Genomic DNA, 20,709 nt, shown 5'->3' with positions numbered 1-20,709 from the left:
AACTGCTGCAGTCTGCGCATTGATGTATTTCCACAGTGCTGTTGGATTTTGTCCTAGTGGTAATGGAGAAACAGTGATATTGTTCCAAGTCAGAATGATATGTGTAATCAGAGGGGAACTTGCAGGCGGTGGTGTTTGCATGCACTTACTTGCTGTCTGGCTGGGAGATGTCAAGAATTTGAGATGGTTCTTTCAAAAATGTCTTTGTGAGTTACCGCAGTGCATCTTGTAGATGGTATACACAGCAGATAGGACATTCCAGTGGTGGAAAATGTGAATGTTTAAAATAATGGACAGGATGCCAATGAAGTGAACTGCTTTGTTCTAGTTAGTGTTGAAAGTTCTTTAGTGCCATTTAGGTCACCCTGCATGTGAACGCAAACTGCTTAATTAGCTGTGGCATTGGAAATGGAACCAAACACTGAGCAATCATCAACTAACATCCCTACTTCTGACCTTACGATGAAGGGAAGCTGTAGATGGTTCGGTTTATGGCACTACCCCGATAACTCCTGCAGTGACGTTCTGGAGCTGAGATGATTGGCCTCCAACAACAGCAACCATATTGCTTTCTGTTAGGTATGACTCCAGACAGTGCAGAGTTTACTCCAATTCACAGTGGTTTCAACATTATCAGTACTTCATGAGGCTATACTTGGTCAAATGATGAGTCTGTTGCTCAGGGCAGCCACTGCCACCTTGCCTCTGGAAATCATCTCACTTACGTTTAAGTTAAGGCTTTAAATGAGGTCTGGAGCTGAATGATTTTAGTAGAATTCAAACTGAGCATCAGCGAGCGGGTTATTAGTGTTGCTTAAATACAAATGCTGCTTAATATCACTGGTGACGACATGTGCTCACACCTCGCTAACAATTGAAGGTAGTCTTGTGAATGGTAATTAGCTGGTTATGATTTATTAACTGGATATATCTGGTCTGTCTTCTACTTTGCTGTGTAGAATTCCAATGTTATATCTTCTGGTACTGTTTGTCTAGAGGCATTGCTATTTCTAGAGCATAATATTTCAGCACAGCAGCCAGGATCTTCTGGTAGGCCACAACCTGCAGTGATTATCAGAGTATTGTATTTAATAGCTTATCTGAATACTATGACAATTTGTCCTTTTGAATGCTGCATCTATTTACACTTCTGAGTGTTGTACCTATTTACTTTTCTGAGTTAACCGTTCACATTTCTACTACTCATGTATCAGAGCACTGTTCTTCCCTCTGGTATTGTATTTATTAATTTCATACTGCATCTATTTATCTATAAGGTATGATACTGTTTTATCTTTCTGATTGCTGCATCAGAATGCAACATCTATGTATCCCTTTGACCACAGTGTCTAATTATTTATTTCTACTAACCTATGAACCCTCTGTATCAATTTATCTGGGTATAGTATATTTTTTATTAATTGCCAGGGTGTGGGAATCAATGGGAAAGTCAGCTTTAATTGCTAGTTTCAAGTCACTCTTGCAAAGCATCTGGTGAGCCATCTCATTGAATATAACAGTGAGAACATTTCATAGGACATTCGAGAATCAAGCTCGTTGATATGATTTTGGATTCATATTGGCCTGACTGGGTAAGGACAACAAATTCCTTTTTAAAGGGATATTGGTGGATCTTTCTTCTAGTGCTAATCTTGCAGTTTCGAGGTCATTACCATTTCTACAAATGTTTTATTCCAAGTTTGTTTTAATCACTGAAATTGAACTCAACTTCCATTATGGGTTTGAAGCAATATCTCTTTGTCATAAGTCCATGCCTCTGGACAACTAGTGCAGTATCACATCACTGTATTACCAAATCTCTATTAGGTGCCTGGGAATGATGGCCACAGAATGTTTCTGTATAGTACATACATTTTTAGCATGACAAGTACCAATTTGGCCCAACCTCCAGTGTGGGCTTTGTAGTTTGACATTTTGAGCAGGTCGTTAACTTGGTTTTTGAGAATGTGTGTCTCTGATATTTAGAGTAGGCAGATTGTGACATCAGTAAGTGTATGACAGTGATTTCATTCGTGGTGCTATTTTGAACTTCAACATTTCAGTTTGTAAAAATATTTTCTAATCAAACTGTTCTGAGATGTTATTACTCTCCTTTGGAGCAGCTGGGACTTGAACCCCAGTAGTAGGTCCTCAATACTCCAGTCAATACATTGTCTTAAGCTCACACCCTATACAAAACAAGGAAGCATCACTCGCTGCTATCTAAAGGAAAGATGTACCACTTTCCGCTTAATTGCTGATTGAGGCAGAAAAGACCTTTAGAGGCTTATCTGCATCTTAAAATTGATGAAATCTACAAGGAACTGTGGAATAGAGTAAAAGTCTTGGTTCTTGATTCAAGGGGTACTCTTGTTCCAGTTAAAGTTCCGTAGTTTCTAGCCCATTGACTTGCAGCATGGGAGGGAGATTGAGCAGAGGTAATGGAAAGGGGGTAAGCTTTTTGAATAGAGAGGAGGGCATGGAGGGAAGAGCTGTCAGTAGTAAGATATATTCTTCAGGTGGTCTTCAGGTGGTAATTCTCCTGTCACAGCCTCAGTTGTGAACAGTTTTTGTGACATAATCAATTCACAAAGAGTGTATACTGTCTACAAGCTACACTGCAGATGACTTGCAGCCTCATAACAGGAATAGGCCAGCATTATTAATTGTTATAAAAGGAGCTATCGTTTTTGAACTCTTTGTTTGTTGGTGATCACAGCATTTCCAGTACCATCCAATGCGTGTTATTAGAGAAGTCTCTGGCTGTCTATATCCAAAAAGATGCTTAGAAACAGTATTTGCTGTTTCCAAGTAGAAACAGGAGAAGTGATCATTGGTTTTGTAAGCATAGTGGGTTTCTTGGTGTTGCTCCGAGCTATTGACTGCACACACATCACCTTGTGGCCATGTGCAAGTAAATTTAGAGATTGACTGCAACCAGAAAAGGCATCAACTCCTCCATATCCAGTGGGCATGTGACTGTTAATATTTCAGGTTAAGAGGACTAGCTGATGGAAGGTCATTGTGACATTAAATGATTTATTCTGTTACTCTTCACTGACAGTGCTTGCTTTTGTATAACTGATGATATAAAATGTAACCAGAAACTGAACTAGACCAGCCACATAAATACTGTGGCTACAAGAGCAGTTCAGAAGCTAGGAAATCTGTGGTGAGTAACTCTTGATTCGCGAAGCCTGTCCATGGCATAAGTCATGATTATGATTGAATGATCCCTACTTGCCTAGATAAGTAGAGCTCCAACAGCACTCAATAACTTGATACCATCCAGGAGATATTGGCCCACTTGCTGGCACCCCATCCTATCAAGGTGAGCTTAAACATTCACTTCCTTCACCATTGATGAACAGTGGCAGCCGTGTATACTGTCCACAAGGTGCACTGTTGCTACTCACCAAGGCACATTCAACAGTAACAGGAAAGGGCCTGGCTTGGACCTATATTGCCATTCCTACATTGTTGCTGGATAAAAATCCTGGAATTCCCTTCCTAAGAGCACTGAGCATATCTGTATACCATATGGACTTCAGTGGTTCAAGAAGGCAGCTCACCGGGACATTCTGAAGGGCAATTATGGATAGGATACAAATGTGAGCCTACTGAGCAATGCGTACATCCCGGGTATGAATTATTTTTAAAAAAAATCAATACTACATACAGATCAGCTAGAGTCTCCTTTCTAGCTATCAATTATGATGACTTACTTTTGCTGTCTGCATTAGGGCCACAATGACAGGCCACAAGAGGCTGGCTTATTACACCAACATGCAAGTCATACAAAGATGGGCAGCATACTTCTAATGAGAGCCATAATTGCCACATGAAATATACTCAGAGACAATTGGGGTGCCTTCTTCAGCTGCCTATGCTATTGTTATAGCCATGTGTTAAGTAATTGTGGGATATGGTGTTGCTCACTGGGCCAGCATTTGTTGACCATCCCTAGCTGCCTTTGAGAAGGTGATGGTGAACTCTCTTCTTGACATGCTGCAGTTCATGTGCTATAGGCAGACCCAAAATGCCCTTACAGAGGGAATGCCTATAAGAGATGATGTCATGCTTGCAGTAGTCACAGATGTGTAAGAATAAGATTAACCTTTGGCTATGTGAGATGTAGTTGTTGGAAGTTGTTTGAAGATGAATGATTTGAATGTTGTAACTTGAAATGGATTTTGAGAGTAGCAGAACAAGTGGTAGAATATGGCAAAACCCCCCCACAAAGAACAGCAGTTGCTGGAAAACAGAACCCAAAACAGAAATTGCTGGGAAAACTCAGCAGCTGTGGCAGCACCTCCACAGATGCTACTAGATCTGCTGAGTTTTACCAGAAATTTATCTTTTTGTTTGTAATAGAATATGGCATTTGAAGATGCATTCTGTGATCTTGATCAACCGTGTGTGGTCATAGAAATTTTTGGCACTATACCCAGATCTTCAAGGCATTCATAGTGCTTGCAATATTCTCCTTTCCAGTGTCGATTTGAAAGGTCTCCAAGTCTCCTATGGATGAGAGCGACTCTCTCTTCTTGTCCACTTCTGTAGCAAAACCTCTACTATTGCATTGAAGAAACTTGGATCTCACTATAGCATAGTCACTCATCATTCAAGTCAGATGCAATTTTTGAGCACTTGCTGTAGGCAAAATGCACCTCCTTTAAGTATTGCAGGCTGTCTTTAAGTTGGTGAGCTTGAACTCATGCAAGCCTCTTCATGTTCAGGCATGGGGTCCAGTTAGCTGCTTTGCACAGCAATGTGAAGCCAACAGTGAGGGCTCAGTCTCTATATTGGTTATGGTTATCATGAAGGGCTTATCTTTTCAACCTCTCCCCTTGCCTGATACGTGGTGACTACAGGTTAAACCACCACTATTTGTCTCTCTCATGAAAGAGGAGCCAATTGGTCTGGTAAGATGGTAACTTTACCTTTAGTGTTGGCTGCATACTACAATCATGTAAGTGATTAGCCAACATGTAGTTGGCATGGTTCATACTTTGGAAACAAAGGGTTAATTACAAGTCATGAATGTCATGGCTTAAATATATTCTATTAGTGTGTCAGATTATACATCTGGATAAACCATTTGTCTATCAATCTGTCTGCTAAATCTAGTTATATATCAGGGTCCTACTTCTCTTGATTAATTTGGTTCCTTTTTTTCATTTCTCTACCAGGGAAAGGACCATATTTATTCAAGTTATAATCGATCTTGCATAAACGTTGACCACTATCCTCTGGTCAAAATTCCTTTGTGTTGGGTATATCATATGTATAAGTCAAGGTCAACTTTTGACCCCAAAATTCTTCCTTTTTTTAAATATATCTCATGCTAGTTTTGTGAGTGGGCTTGATGGGAATAGTCTGGTGAGTCACTTTCATAATTGCCATTTTCTCCAGTGGAATGTTTGGACAGAGGTTTCCTCCTGAAATCAGGACCGTGGCCAGCGACCAAAGTGGCAGTTCCTAAGAACTGGCATGGATTTCAACCTCTTTCAACCGCTCCAAAATATTAGCCACGCATTAATCGAACCCCTAAAGCCTTGATTTGCGCATGAGCAAAACTAGTTCCAACCTATCTACTAGGATACCGTATTTTTTAAATCTATCAGTGCAAGTTATTTCTTGCTCGATTTGTCTAAAGTAGCTATTTAACTGTTGATGCACAAGATCTATTTTTCTGTATCAATACGGAAGAATATAACGAAAATAGGAGTGGGCTAATTTGCCCCTGAAACACGCTCCACAATTTAATGAGAGCGTGGCTGATCTTCCCCATCAGCTGCATCTTCCTGCCTTGTCCCCATATCCAGGATCCTGTGAACATCTAAACCCTGCCAATCTCTTGAATTGACTTGAATTTGCTGAATGACTGAGAATTCCCATCTCTCTGCGATATAGAATTCCAAAGGTCCATTACAGTTTGAGTGAATAAATTTGTCTTTATCTTAGTTCTTTATGGAGAACCACTTATTATGGGTCTGTAACCTCTGGTTCTAGCTGCCCACGTGGAACAAAAATCCTCATGGCATCTACTCTGTGTAGTTCTGTAAAGATTTTATATACTTCAATAACATCACTTTTCACTCTTCTAAATTCACAATATATACTGGATTATATACAGATGATCAGAAGTAACACACTATTACCTCTGCCACCACCATCTTTAAAACCCTAGAATGTAAGCTGTTAGGTGCTGGGAATTTATTGGCTCTTTGTGCCATTAGTTTCTCCAATCATTTATTATTTACTGCATTTATATAGCTCTCTGTGTACTGCATCTACCTCACTATTAGAGCACTGAAAATATTTATTTAACTAGATGTTGTATGTATTTTTTGATCTGTATTGTACACTGAATCTACCTTTTGTGTTCAGTATCTATCTATCTATCCATCCATCCATCTGCCTCTAGTTAAGTGTCTGAGTAGTTACTTACCTGTTGTTATCTATCGCTATTTCTTTTACCTATTTCAGTATCTCAAACTATTTGAGTATATGACTCAGATATCAATATTTAGCTATTTATCAGTCTGGGTATTGTATTGATTTTTCTCTTTGGACACAGGACCTATTTATCTCTGTACTTATCTATCATGGTGTTGTATTTATGTACCTTCCTATTTGGGGTGTACTATATTTTTATCTGTTTGAATGCAGTATCAATTCATCATCTGGTTACTGTGAATATTTCTCCATTTAAGTTGCATTAACTGCCTTGGTGCAGTGTGATATTTATTTATTTAGGTTTACAGTATTCGTTTAACACCCTGGGCATGCTAACTATTCATTTTCTGGTTAAAAGGCCTGTTTATCATCCTGTGTACAGTCTCTAGATATCTGGATATAGTACCTGTTTATCTCTCTAGTTACCTCTCTTAATTAGCTGAGTATTTATCAATTTATGTTTTGGGCACTATCTATTCCTCTATCTGAATGTGTATCTATTCATCTTTTAGGCTACCTGTAACTATTTAACAGTCTGAGTACTGTATAAATTTATCTTGATATACTGTATTTATCAGTCTGAGTAGATTTTTATATATGTCTGGGTACTGTATCTACATGCTTATTTGATTACTGTATGTACTTGTCTCATCTGACCATGATATTTATTTATCTTTCTGAGTATAGTATCTATTCATCCATCTTTGTTGCTGTGTCTGTTTAATCAATTTCTCTTGCTGGGTACCATATCTATCTGTTACTTGGGTAAGAAATGTTTGTATCTAATTGAATACCTATCAATTTGAAAATAACATGTAATTAAGCATCTGAGTAATTTTCTATTTATCAACCAGGTTTATGTATTTTTCTGGGTATCTATTTAGCCATCATTGCATGTTGTCTATCTGTCATTCTGGGCATTATCTCCATTTATCTAAATGGCACATTATCTATTAATTTATCTGGATATATTAATATATCTGGGTACATAATTTATCTATCTACATACTGTATCTATTTATCTATCTGAATACTGTTTCTTTTTACCTCTAAGACTACAGTGTGAATTTATCTCTCTGGGACCTTATATATATTTGTCTGGGTACTATATCTATTAATTAATGTACTTGCATTTATTTATTCATCTATCTGGGTATGATAGTTATTTACCTATCTAAATAGGAGATAGCAAGAACTGCCGATGCTGGAGTCAGAGGCAACAAAGTGTGGAGCAGGAGGAACACAGGCGGTCAGGCAGCATCAGAGGAACAGGAAAGTTGATGTTTCAGATCAGGAACCTCCTTCAGAAAATTAGTAAAGGTCATGGATGTGAAAGGTGCTGTCTATGGATCTTGGTGAATTTCTGCAGTGCATCTTGCAGACAGTACACATTGCTGCTGTTTGGCAAATGCAAGAGTGTGTGAATATTCAAAGTCAGAAATCACATGACACCAGATTATAGTCCAACAGGTTTTTTTTTAAAAACACAAGCTTTCGGAGCTTTTCTGCTTTTCTGAAGAAGGGTTCTGACCCAAAATATTAACTTTCCTGCTCCTCTGATGCAACCTGACCTGCTGTGTTCCTCCAGCTCCACACTGATTTGTCTCTACCTATCTAAATACTTTGCATACATTCTGGATACTAATGAATTCATCTGTCTATCCTCTGGCTAAGTACTTATCTATCAATCTGTGTTCTTTATTTATTGCATGCAGTACTCAGATCTAATTCAGCACAGTATTTATGTATTCATCAATTTACAGTACTAGCATAATATTTTCATTTATTTATTTGCATACAATATCCATTTGTGTACTTGTGTACAATATTCATTTAAATTAATGCATATCTTTAACTGTGTAAGAATTATGTAGTAGCATTACTGAATACTGTAATCTGTTTACTTATACTGCATCTATGTAAAGTATCTATTTATATATTCAAGAAGGCTTTAGATTCCAACAAGGTACAGCTTGAGTGTTTGCCTCTGTCTACTGTACCCAATTATCTATCTTCATACAGTATTTTTTTACATATGTATTATCATAGCTATATGCCTGGATGTTGTTTCCGTCTATCAATCTGGATATAATATAATTTTTCCATCTGAGTACAGTATCTACATAGCTATTGTGGGACTGTAATTATTCAATATTTCCTTATGTATCTGGGTACTATATTCATCTACACAGATACTCTATTTATTCATGTGCAGTACTTATCTTTGTACTGGATCTATTTATATGGGTACTGTATCTATATATCTTTGAGAGGCATATTTATTTATCTATCTGGAACTGAATATCATATCTCTTTGTTTATTTGGTGCAATATTTATCAACCTGGGTACCAGATAAACTCATTTATCTCTCTCTCTGGCTACTCTGTCTAAACATCTATCTGGGTTCAGAACACAAAGTATTTATCTATCTGAATAAGATATCTATTTAATTACATAGGCATGGGATTTGTGAATCTGATTGCTATATCTATTTATCTATCATGCCATAGCGTATATCTATCTTTGTGGGTACTTTATCCATTCATCTATACAGATTGATCCATGGATCCTCTCCCCAGACACATAAAAGATACATCAAAACTGTTTCATGTTTAATAAGGACATAATCTACTCAGTTACATAAGCAGATACAGTACCAGATAAATAAGCATTGTGAGAATTGTATTATCTTTTTATCTATCTGAGTTCTATTTCTATTTTTATAAGTGTGCAGCATCAATTTATTTAACTTGGACAGTATATAGTTGTCTGTCTGGATACTGTATCCATTTATCCTTGTTGACGCATATATTATTTTTCAAATTTTTCAAAGTATTTTTCTATTAATTCATAGGATATGGACATCATTGGCTAGGCCAAAACTTATTGCCCATTCCTAGTTTCCTATGAGAAGGTGGAGATGACCTGCCTTCTTGAACTGTTGCAGTCTGTTTGATGTAGGTACCCTTATAATGCTCCCGGGTTTTGACCCAGTGAAACTGAAGGGACAGTGATACATTTCCAAGTCAGAATGGAGAATGGCTTGCATTGGAATTCACAAGTAGTGGTGTTTCCATGTATTTTCTGCACTTGTCCTTCTAGTTGGCAGTGGTTAAAGTGTTGTCTAAGGAGTATTGGTGAATTTCTGCAGTGCAGCTTGTAGATGGTACACATTGCTGCTACTGAGTATTGGTAGCAGAGAGAGTAAATGTTTGTGGATGTGGTGCTAATCAAGTGGCTGCTTTGTCCTGTATAAAGTCAAGTTCTTGAGTGTTGTTGGAGCGCCACTCACCCAGACAAGTAACTCATCAGACTCCTGATATGCCTTGGGGATGGTAGACATGCTACAGTTGGACATATACTGCTTCAGTATCTGAAGAGACATGAATGCTGCAGAACATTGTGCATTCAGTGAATATCCTCACTTCTGACCTTTATGATGGGGCAAGGTCATTGATAAAGCAGCTGAAGATAGTTGGGCCTAGGACACTACCCTGTTGAACTCCTGCAGAGATGTCCTGGAGCTGAGATGACAAAGCTCCAACAATGATAATAATTTTCCTTTGTTCTAGAAATGACTGCACCAGAAAATAGTTTTACCCCAGTTCCCACTGATTTTAGTCTTGACAGGTTTCTTTCATGGTACACTCAGTCAAATGTGGCCTTGACGTCAAGGGAACTCATTCTCACCTCACCTCCGGAATTTACACATTTCATCCATGTTTGAGCCAATGCTGTAATGAGATCAGGAGCTAAGTGGCTCTGGCAAACACAATTGAGTACAATATCTACACTATTGATTGATTAATTTCAATGCTGTATCCTTTTTTTCTGTATAATGAATGCATTTATCAATCAGGGAATGTATGTGCTTCTCTCCCTCTGGGCATGTCTTCATTTATGTACCTGCATTTTAAAAATAACTATTATATTAGGTAGGTAAATAGAACATCAGTGAGCAGGTTATTGCTAACCAAGCACTGCTTGAAAGCATTATTGGACATCTTCCATCACTTTACTGATGATTGAGAGTAGACAGAATGGGACAGTAATTGGCTGAGTTGGATTTGTCCAGCTTTTTGTGTAGAGAACATACCTAGACAAAATTCCTCATTGTTGGAAAGATGCCAGTGCTGTCATTCTACTGGAACAACCTGGCTAGGGGTGCAGCAGATTGTCGAGCATATGTCTTCAGTGCCATTGTTGGAACTGATAGCTTTTGTGGAATCCAGTGCCTCCAGCTGTTTCTTGATATTACACGGAGTCTATTGAATTGGTTACAACTGAGTACAATATCTACACTATTGATTGATTTACTTCAATGCTGTATCTATATATTTGCCAGGGTAAAATATCCTTTTTTTTTCTCTATATATAGAATGCATTTGTCTGTCGGGGAATGTCTCCCCCTGGGCATGTCTTCATTTATGTACCTGCATTTTTAAAATAACTATCATATTAGATAGATAAATAAATATTGTATGCAGGTAGTTATTATCTAACTGCATACAGTACTCTGTATTTATTTATCTATTTGGGTATAGTATCTATTTATATGTCTGGGTGCTGTATCTATATTTCCCAAAAGGAATATAATATTAATTTAACTATTGTCATTCAGAATTAAATTCTTTCTCTGAATATTTAATAATCTCATACAATTGACATTAAGTCACTGTGTACCATGTCTATTTTAATAAAATATAAACCTTTTGTAACACAGTACCATATCTAAGAATCTATTTGGGTACAATATCCATTTATGTATCGAAAGAGACTAATAATCAAACGTGATTTGGTTTAAGTGTACGTCTCTATATGCTAGCTGTATGTTTATCAAGCTATGAATCTATCTGCACGCTGATGATATTTAGCTTTGTGCACACTGTATCTATTTATTTATTTGATCTATGTATTTGTTTATGTATGAGTACTGTACCTATTTGTTGATCTCAGTAAAATGAGTACTTAATTACCGGAGCACTGTATGCATTTATCTATTGTTGGCAGCATGTAATTATCTCTGAGGATACAGTGCCTTATTGATCTTTTAAGATGCAGTATCTATCCGCCTGGGTATTTTATCAATTTACCTCTCCGGCTACATGATCTAAATATCTTTTCAAATACTGTATCCATTTATTGATTGAGATAATATGCCTATTTAGTTAAACAGATATAGTAAGTATTTATCTATCTATATATATAATCTATTTATCTAACTTCTTGCCTATCCAGGTAAATATCTATGTCTCTATCAGGGCACTTTACAGTTTATTTGTCAGAAAATTGTATTTATCCATCTAGGAACTATTTCTTAATCTTTCTGGGTATGTTTCCATTTATCTATCAAAATCCAGTATATGTTTATTTTTATGTTCACAGTGCCTCTTAACTCTCTGAGCGCAGTACTTATTTATCTTATTTAAATATTGTTCTGTACTTAACTATTTGACTGAATATATCTTAACAACATATTTTTTTTAATCTATGGTGATTCAACAACTATGTATCTCTCTCTTTATGCTATTGCCATTTAATTCTCAAGCTGGTGTATTTACCTCATTGTGTGCTGAATCTTGTTTTTGCTTTGAGTATTTGTGATTTTTAATTCAACTGGTACTTCCTTCTGTTTATTTCTCTGGTGTTGTGTTTCGTTAGCTAATTGTATTCTGTATTTATGTATCTATGTTCTGCACCCATTTATTTCAGTTGTTACATTGATACACTAGTGTATCCATTAATCATGGTGACCGCAGTATTCATCTCCCTGGGTGATGTGTCCACTTGTTTTTCTCAGTTCCATTTTTGTTTATTTCTCAGGCTACTCTGTCTATATTTATTCACTAATGATGACACATTGTACTTTCTCAGATATTAAAACCATTGTACTGACTTGCAGCAATATTTGTACAATATTTTCGTTTGGGCTGCTAAGTGGTAATGACAACATTGAACGAAAGAGAATCTATCCATATCCTTTGAATTTCAATGAATCATCATTGCTTAAGACTCAACATCAACATATTGGAGGTCACTATTAACCAAAATCTTAACTTGATGAACTACATAAATACCATGGCTACTAGAAAGATTCAAAGACTATTCTGCAGTATGTAAATCATCTGCAGATCTTTCAGAATTTATCTGCCATCAACATGTCTGGCATGTGGTCGAATATTCTCTATTTGCCTGGATGAGTCAATTCCAGAATTCATGGAGCACATCACAATCCAGGACAATGCAGCCTTTTTGCTTGGAATCCCATGTGCATCCTTACTGATTCCTTCCTTCCACCATCAGTGCAGCAGAGCTATGGTGCGTACAATCTATTGATGTGTTGCAGAAACTCTCCAAGGCATCTCAACAGAATCTCTAAACCTGATAGCTCAACTGCCGAGATGACAAGGACAGTAGGTGCTTGGGAGCATCAGTTTGCAAGATTCGCTCCGAGTTATGCAACTCCTGACTTATCACTGTTCCTTCATTGTTTCTGGGTCAAAATACTGGAACATCCTAACTAACTGGACTGTTTGCATACTAATAACACATGACCTGCTGTAGTTCAAAAATACAACTCACCATCTGGTTAATAAATGAATACGGCATCCACCTTCTATGAATTAAGTTTAAAAACTAACATTTCAGTGTATTATATCTATTCAAATATCTTCAGCATTGCATCTATTTCTGTGTCTGGGTGCAGTACGTATTTATTTTGTTGTGCATCTGTGGAATTCTCTATGCCAGAGAGCTATGGATGCTCAGTCATTGGATATATTCAAGACAGAAATCATTCATTTTTTGAGTCATAGAGAATTAAACAATACGAGTATAGTTTGTGGAATCATAGAATCCCTACAGTGTGGAAACAGGCCCTTTGGCCCAACAAGTCCACACCAAACCTCAGAGCATCCCACCCAGACCCTTCCCCCTATAACCCACCTAATCTACACCTCCCTGTGGAGTTCTAGAAAACGATCAATTATGACCTTAGTGATGCAGAACTGTAGGGCAAAAATGTCTACCCAGCATCTATTTGTCATGTTCTTAAGTGTCCACTTATACCTGGATGCTGTATCCATTTACTAATCTGGGTTTTGTATCTATTTGTCTCTCTGGGATGGGCATCTATTTGAAGAGTCAGACTTAGAACATTAATTCTGTTTCTCTCTTCACAGATGCTGCCAGACCTGCTGAATTTCTCCAGCATTTTCTATGTTTATTATCTATTTATTAGTCTAGGTATCTGATTATTTGGACATATTATCTATCTCCTTGGCAGTGATGTTTATTTATCTATCAAGTGTTCATTTTCCCCAGATCTATCTGGGTGCTGTATCTATTTCCACTCTGGGCACTTATTAAAATATTTAGCTAGAGCATTGAATCTATTCATCTCTTTCAGAATGATATGTTTTCAGCTGTTTAGCTGCAGTATTTATCTCACTGGACTCTGTATTCTCTTTTGGATAACTGTAACCTTTATCCAACTGGTACCTTTCTTTAACTCTCTAATATCTATTACTTATGTGCATAACCTATATATTTACCTATTGACATGGGTTATGGATTTTATTTTTTTGTTATGTATTCAGCTTATTTGCCTATGTACGCTATCCTTTTATCTCTTTGAGTGGAGTACTCATTGTCTTCCTGGGACTAAATTCATCTCTCTGGGTGCTATATGTATTAATCTATGCTACTGTATCTATTTCTTCATGTGAATATAATATCTTGTTCTTTGTACTTATCTATTTAGCTTCTGCATCTCTTACCTGCTATAGTACAATATCTGTCTTTTTGAGCACTTCATCTATTAATCTTTCTGCATATTTTATCTGTTTATCTATCTGGATAAGGTAGAATCTATTTATCTCTCTGATACTATATCCATTAATTCACCTGGTATGGAATCTATTTATCTATCTGGATAATGTAACTATACATCTATTGTATATGTCCCGATTTATTTATCAATGTACATTATACATTATCTCTCTTAGGACTGTATATCACTGCATGAGTTCCCAGCCCAACCATCTTCTGCTGTTCATCAATGATCTGCACTCCTTCATGAGGCCAGACATCATAATGTTTGCTAATGTTTACACAGGGCTCAATTCCATTTGCAAGATCTCAAAAAATGAGGTAATTATGCCTGCCTGCTGCAAGACCTTGACAACATCTATCTTGAGCTGATAAGTAGAAAGTAACTTTGGGTCAGAAAATGCCTGATAAAGGTCACTTTGAATCTGAAAAAGCCACTTTCCAACTTTAAGTGTGATTGCTATCACTGAATATCCCACTATTAAATCCTAGAGATCATCACCAACCAAGAACTTAACTAGAAAAATTACACAAAGACTATGGGTACAAGACTAGGTGAAAGGCTGGATTGTCATCAGTGAATAAGTCATGTCCTGATGTATCAGCGCCTGAAAGGCACAAGTCAGGGGTGTGATGGAATACTCTCCGCTTGCCTGCAGCATCAACAGTACTCACGAGGGTCATCATCATCAGGTCAATTTAGCCTGCTTGATCGGTAGCATATCCACCACCTTAAACCACCACATGCTGTTCCAGTACAGTTACAACACTGGTATCTAACTGGAAATGTGGAAAATTGCCCAAGTATGTCCCGTACACAAAAAGCAGGACAAATCCAACCCGGCCAATTACTGTCCCATCAGTCTACCCTCAAACATCAGGAAAATGATGGAAGGTGTCATCAACAGTGCTATCAAGCAGCACCTGCTCAGCAATAACCTGCTCAGTGATGCCCAGTTTGGGTTCCGCCAGGGCCACTCAGCTCCTGACCTCATTACAGCCTTGGTTCAAACATGGACAAAACAGCTGAATTCCAGAGGTGAAGTAAGAGTGACAGCCCTTGATATCAAGGCTGCATTCAACCGAGTGTGGCATCAAGGAGCTGTAGCAAAACTGGAATCAATGGGTATCAGGGCAAACTCTCAGGTGGTTGGAGTCATACCTGGCACATAGGAAGATGGTCGTGGTTGTGGGCGGTCAATCATCTCAGCTCCAGGACATCTCTGCAGGAGTTCCTCAGGGTTGTGTCCTAGGCCCAGCCATCTTCAGCTGCTTCATCAATGACCTTCCCTCCATCATAAGGTCAGAATTAGGGATGTTCACCGATAATTGCACAATGTTCAGCACTATTTGTGATACCTCAGATACTAAAGCAGTCCGTGTTCAAATGCAACAAGATCTGGACAATATCCAGGCTTGGGCTGACAAGTGGCAAGTGACATTTGTGCCACACAAATGCCAGGCTATGACCATCACCAATAAGAGACAATCTGACTACCACCCCTTGACATTCAATGGTGTTACCATTGCTGAATCCCCCACTGTCAACACCCTGGGGGTTACCGTTGACCAGAAACTCAACTGGACTCACCACATAAACACAGTATCTACAAGAGCAGGACAGAAGCTGGGAATACTGCGGTGCATAACTCACCTCCTGATTCCCCAAAGCCTGTCCACCATCTACAAGGCACAAGTCATGAGTGTGATGGAATACTCTTCACTTGCTGGATGAGTGCAGCCCCAACAACACTCAGAGCTTGACACCATCCAGGACAAAGCAGCCTCCTTGATTGGCACTACACCCACAAACATCCACTGTCTCCACTATCAACGCTCAGTAGCAGCAGTGTGTACTGTCTACAAGATGCACTGCAGAAATTCACCAAAGATCCTCAGACAGCACCTTCCAAACCCACAACCACTTCCATCCAGAAGGGCAAGAGCAGCAGATACATGGGAACACCACACCCTGCAAGTTCTCCTCTGAGCCACTCATGATCCTGACTTGGAAATATATCGCCGTTCCTTCACTGTCACTGAGTCAAAATCCTGGAATTCCCTCCCTAATGGCATTGTGGGTCAACCCACAGCAGTGGACTGCAGCGGTTCAAGAAGGCAGATCACCACCACCTTCCCAAGGGCAAAAAGGGATGGGCAAGAAATGCTGGCCAGCCAGCGATGTTCAGATCCCACAAATGAATAGAAAAAAAATTCACTCCATCTGCCACCAACACATCATGCCCACAATGTGTACCAAATACAAAGCAGAGAGACACCAAGGCAACTTCTGCTACATCTTCCAAACCTGCAAACTCTGCCACCCAGACAGATAAGAGTAGCAGACATGTGAAAACACCACAACCTAGTAGTTCCCCTCCAAGTTAAGAACCATCCTGATTTGGAACAATATCACTGGTCCTTCATCATCGCTGTAACAATATACTGGAATGATCTACCCGACAATATTGTGAATTTGAATACGATATATGGATTACAACAGTTAAAATATGCAGTTTGACACTATTTTTTCACTGGAGCATAGGAGGTTAGAGGTGAACTTATAGAAGTTTATAAAATAATGAGGGGCATAGATAGGGTTAATGGTAGTTGTCTTTTCATTAGGATGGGGGATTTTCAGACTGGGGCACATTTTTAAGGTTAGACGAGAAAGATTTTGAAAAGCCACGAGGGGCAGATTTTTTACATGGAGCGTGGTTCGCATGTGGAATGAAAGTCCTGAGGAAGTGGTGGAGGTGGGTACAATTACAACGTTTAAGAGACATTTGGATGAGCATATGGATAGGAAATGTTTGGAGGGATATGGACCAGGAGCAGGCAGGTGGGACTAGTTTAGTTTGGGATTTGGTCAGCATGGACTGGTTGGAACAAAGGGTCTGTTTCCGTGCTGTATGACTCTATGACTGTATGACATCTGATACCCATACTGTATGAATGAATAAAAGAAATGTTTATCAGTGTACTTCATTCATTTATCTGTCTGGGCACCATAAAAACAAAACCATTAGACAGCAACATCTATCCATCTCTTTGAGTACTGTATCTATTTCTCTGTGTATTGTATGTACTTATCTGACTGTATTCTCTATTGCTATGTCTCCCTAGGTCACAAACCATTTATCTGCCAGAGTGCTGTATCTGTCGAGTTCTGAATTATTTTTATCTGTGTATGTTGTCTGTAGGTATTAAAGTACCTTTATTCTGCCTACTGGCATCCGTAAACATTTTGTGCAACATAAGAAAAACAGAAAGTGATAGAAAAACTCCTCAGGTCTGGCAGCTTCTGTTGGGAGAGAAAACAGACTTAGGGTGTCAAATTGAATAACTCTTTTTCAGAGCTGCTTGGGAAAAGTGCTGGAGGAGAGACACATTAGACTTCAAATGTTTACTCTGTTCCTCTCTACAGATTCTGCTAGACCTGCTGAGCTTTGCTAGCACTTTCTGTTTTTATTTCAAATCTCCAGTATCTGCAGCATGTTTATTTTATGTAAGGCAACTGCTTCCAGTGTTTAGGGCAGGAACTAGTCCTGTGTGGTGTTTATCTGTGTACAGAAGCTGCTGCACACATTGTGTAATTATTGGGTCATGTATGTAAAACAACAACAACTTCCATTTATAAAGCACCTTTAATGTAATGAAATATTCAGAGGTGCTTAACAGGAGCATTATAAAATAAAGTATGAGAAGGAGCCACATGAGGAGATATTAGTTAGATGACCAAAAGCTTGATCAAAGAGGTAATTGTGAAGGAATGTCTTAAATTTGGAAAGTGAGGCACAGAGATAGAGGGATGTAGCTAGGGTACTCTAAAGTTTAGGACCTGGGTCACTGAAGGCACAACTGCCAATGATGGAGACATTGTAGTTGGGAATACAGCAGAGGCCAGACTTAGATATCTGAGAGTGTTGTGGGACTGGAATAGATTCACAGAGTTAGTGATGGCCCAGTCTTGGATGAATTTGAAAATGAAGATGAGAATTTTAAAGGTAAGTTATGGTTTGACCAAGAGCCAATGTAGGTCATTGAGCATCGGAGTGAGACCTAGATATGTACCCATGTACAAGCTTAAAGTGTGCATAACACTGCTTGATACATAAGCACCTGAGTAATCACACTAATGCACAGCCTATGTGCATGTGTATCACTAGCTAAACGGTCTATTACTCTTCAAGTGGTGGCTTTACAATAGCACTGAAAATAAGAGTTTGAGCACTTAGTTCTGTCACAACAGCTTTCACTAAAACACAGGTACCGTCTGTCCTATTCCAGACCTATATACGAATCTGGATTCGATTCAGTTGAGACTTCTCTTTGCTGTTGCAGGAGATTTGGAAGGAAATGTGCTGCTTGTCAGCAGGGAATCCCTCCTACCCAGGTGGTCCGGAGGGCGCAGGATTTTGTCTATCATCTGCAGTGTTTTGCTTGCATCATTTGCAAACGCCAACTTGCCACCGGTGATGAGTTTTACCTCATGGAGGACAGCAGACTGGTCTGTAAGGGAGACTATGAAGTGGCAAAGCAAAGAGGTGAGTTTACTCCCACCCTGACTCTCATTAGTAAAACAGTGAAACATTATTATTGTTCCTGAACATCCAAATGCATCAACAATTCGATTAAGTTAATTTTTTGGTGCAATTTATATGTCAGCCATGAAATCGTGTTTTATTGACAGAAGTTATGAGTAAAATGCAATTGGGCAGTGATACATGTCATCGAAGCAAGCACCTGGAGAACAAAAGTATAGGCTGATGCCTTTTACTTGTTTTGTTTTCTCTACATATTTGCTTTAAAATGAGAAGGTAGGTTAACCATATTTGTTTTTTAATTCTGCTTTGCCGGAACATTAGATCAATCATATCCCTAAAGATGAATTATACATATGACATGTTTATAAAGTCTGAATGCAAATCTAAACTTGAATAACTTTAGAGGCACATGTGACAGAAGCAAGTTATAAACAATATATGAAAACAGAATTCACAGTTTTGTTACATCAGGTTCAAATTACAGGCTTAAAAATAACCGTTATCTTTTGTGGTACATCACTCAATTTAATTATTAATAATAATTAGAAGCAGGTTTAAACTATTTGGCCCCTTGAGCCTCCTGTGCCATTCAATAAGATCATAGCTGATCTGGTAGTGGTCTGAGCTCCACTTTCTTATCTGCATCCCTTAACCCCTTACTCCTTTGTTGATCAAAAGCTATCTAATTTAGCCTTGGATATATTCATTGATGCAGGTTCCACTATGTTTTGGTAGAGAGAAATCCACAGGTTCATAACCGTCTGAGAGAAAAAAAAACATATTTCCACATTTCTGTGCTAAAATTGAAAATTTGTCAAAAACATTCTTTCTGAAATAAAATAAAATGAGCACATTAACATTCAAACCATATATATATATCTATACGTTCATAAATTCATGTACATACACGTTCATTTAAAGGTAAAGTCACCATAATCTTATTCCCTCATTAGAGAGGGACAGCTGGTGATGGCTTAACCCAAGGGTCACCATATCCCAAGTGATGGGAAGTGTTGAAAAGGAGAACCCTTTGTGGTAACCTCAGTCAGTGAAGGAATTGAACCCACATTGTTTGCTTCACTAATAGATCATTCGGTCTACTGAGCTAACTGTCTCCCAATACGTTATGTACACTGACTCATTCAGAACAAATGACCAAACACCTTGTGACAGACAGCTATATTGACACCCTGTTACCCAAGTACAGGTATAGTCACAAACAATGCTGATGTAGGTTACCCTCCTCCTATGGCTAACAACCTGTTCCAATTCCATTCCCGCATTCAGTCCAGGAGGGGAGGGGGTGTGAAATCTAAGCAGATGATTGTTAAGCAGGTTCTGGAAGAGGTCAGTCTGCTCCTGACAATTGAGCTCACGCAGATATGGACTTTCTTATTTACTTGCAGAAGCAGAAACCAATGCCAAGAGGCCCCGAACCACAATCACTGCCAAGCAGTTGGAAACTTTGAAGAATGCTTATAACAATTCCCCCAAACCAGCTCGCCATGTGCGAGAACAGCTTTCATCTGAGACCGGGTTGGACATGCGTGTGGTCCAGGTATGGAAAGTTTTTACTGGAGTTTTTACTTTCTTCAAACTGTAACTTCCAAAAGGAGAGAAACTCTAGACCTATACAACAGAACCCTTATGGAAGAGGAAAGGTCATTGATACAGGTCTTTGACTAGATGCAATGAAGGAGATGATGCCCATCCGTTACCTGCTGCTCCCTGTTTTCATCTACTGATTGTTCACCTTTTAAGCTCCTTACATCCTACCTTTAATCACTCAGAGAGCAGCGGTCTAGCAACAGCCATCAACAAAATCTGCAGCACTCTAAATTAATAACAATCCTGGTTTGCTGGTGGAAC

At 38.5% G+C, this 20,709-nt stretch overlaps 1 protein-coding gene across 1 annotated transcript in view; it reads left to right on the top strand.

The window, feature by feature from the left end:
- Positions 1 to 20,443, top strand: part of LOC109910618 (sulfhydryl oxidase 2-like) — a 121,056-nt gene extending 100,613 nt beyond the window's left edge. The window contains exons 16-17 of the mRNA XM_048613399.1: positions 18,638 to 18,840; positions 20,247 to 20,443. Of these exons, the coding sequence (XP_048469356.1) occupies positions 18,638 to 18,840; positions 20,247 to 20,443 (400 nt within the window). The remainder of the gene's footprint in view (positions 1 to 18,637; positions 18,841 to 20,246) is intronic.
- The last annotated feature ends 266 nt before the right edge of the window (positions 20,444 to 20,709 follow it).

Source organism: Rhincodon typus, chromosome 28, assembly GCF_021869965.1.
Source record: "Rhincodon typus isolate 14 chromosome 28, sRhiTyp1.1, whole genome shotgun sequence".
In the NCBI taxonomy this organism is placed as follows: Eukaryota; Metazoa; Chordata; class Chondrichthyes; order Orectolobiformes; family Rhincodontidae; genus Rhincodon; species Rhincodon typus.
Note: the sequence above shows the minus strand (reverse complement) of the source record. Positions and strands in the feature narration are given on the sequence as shown.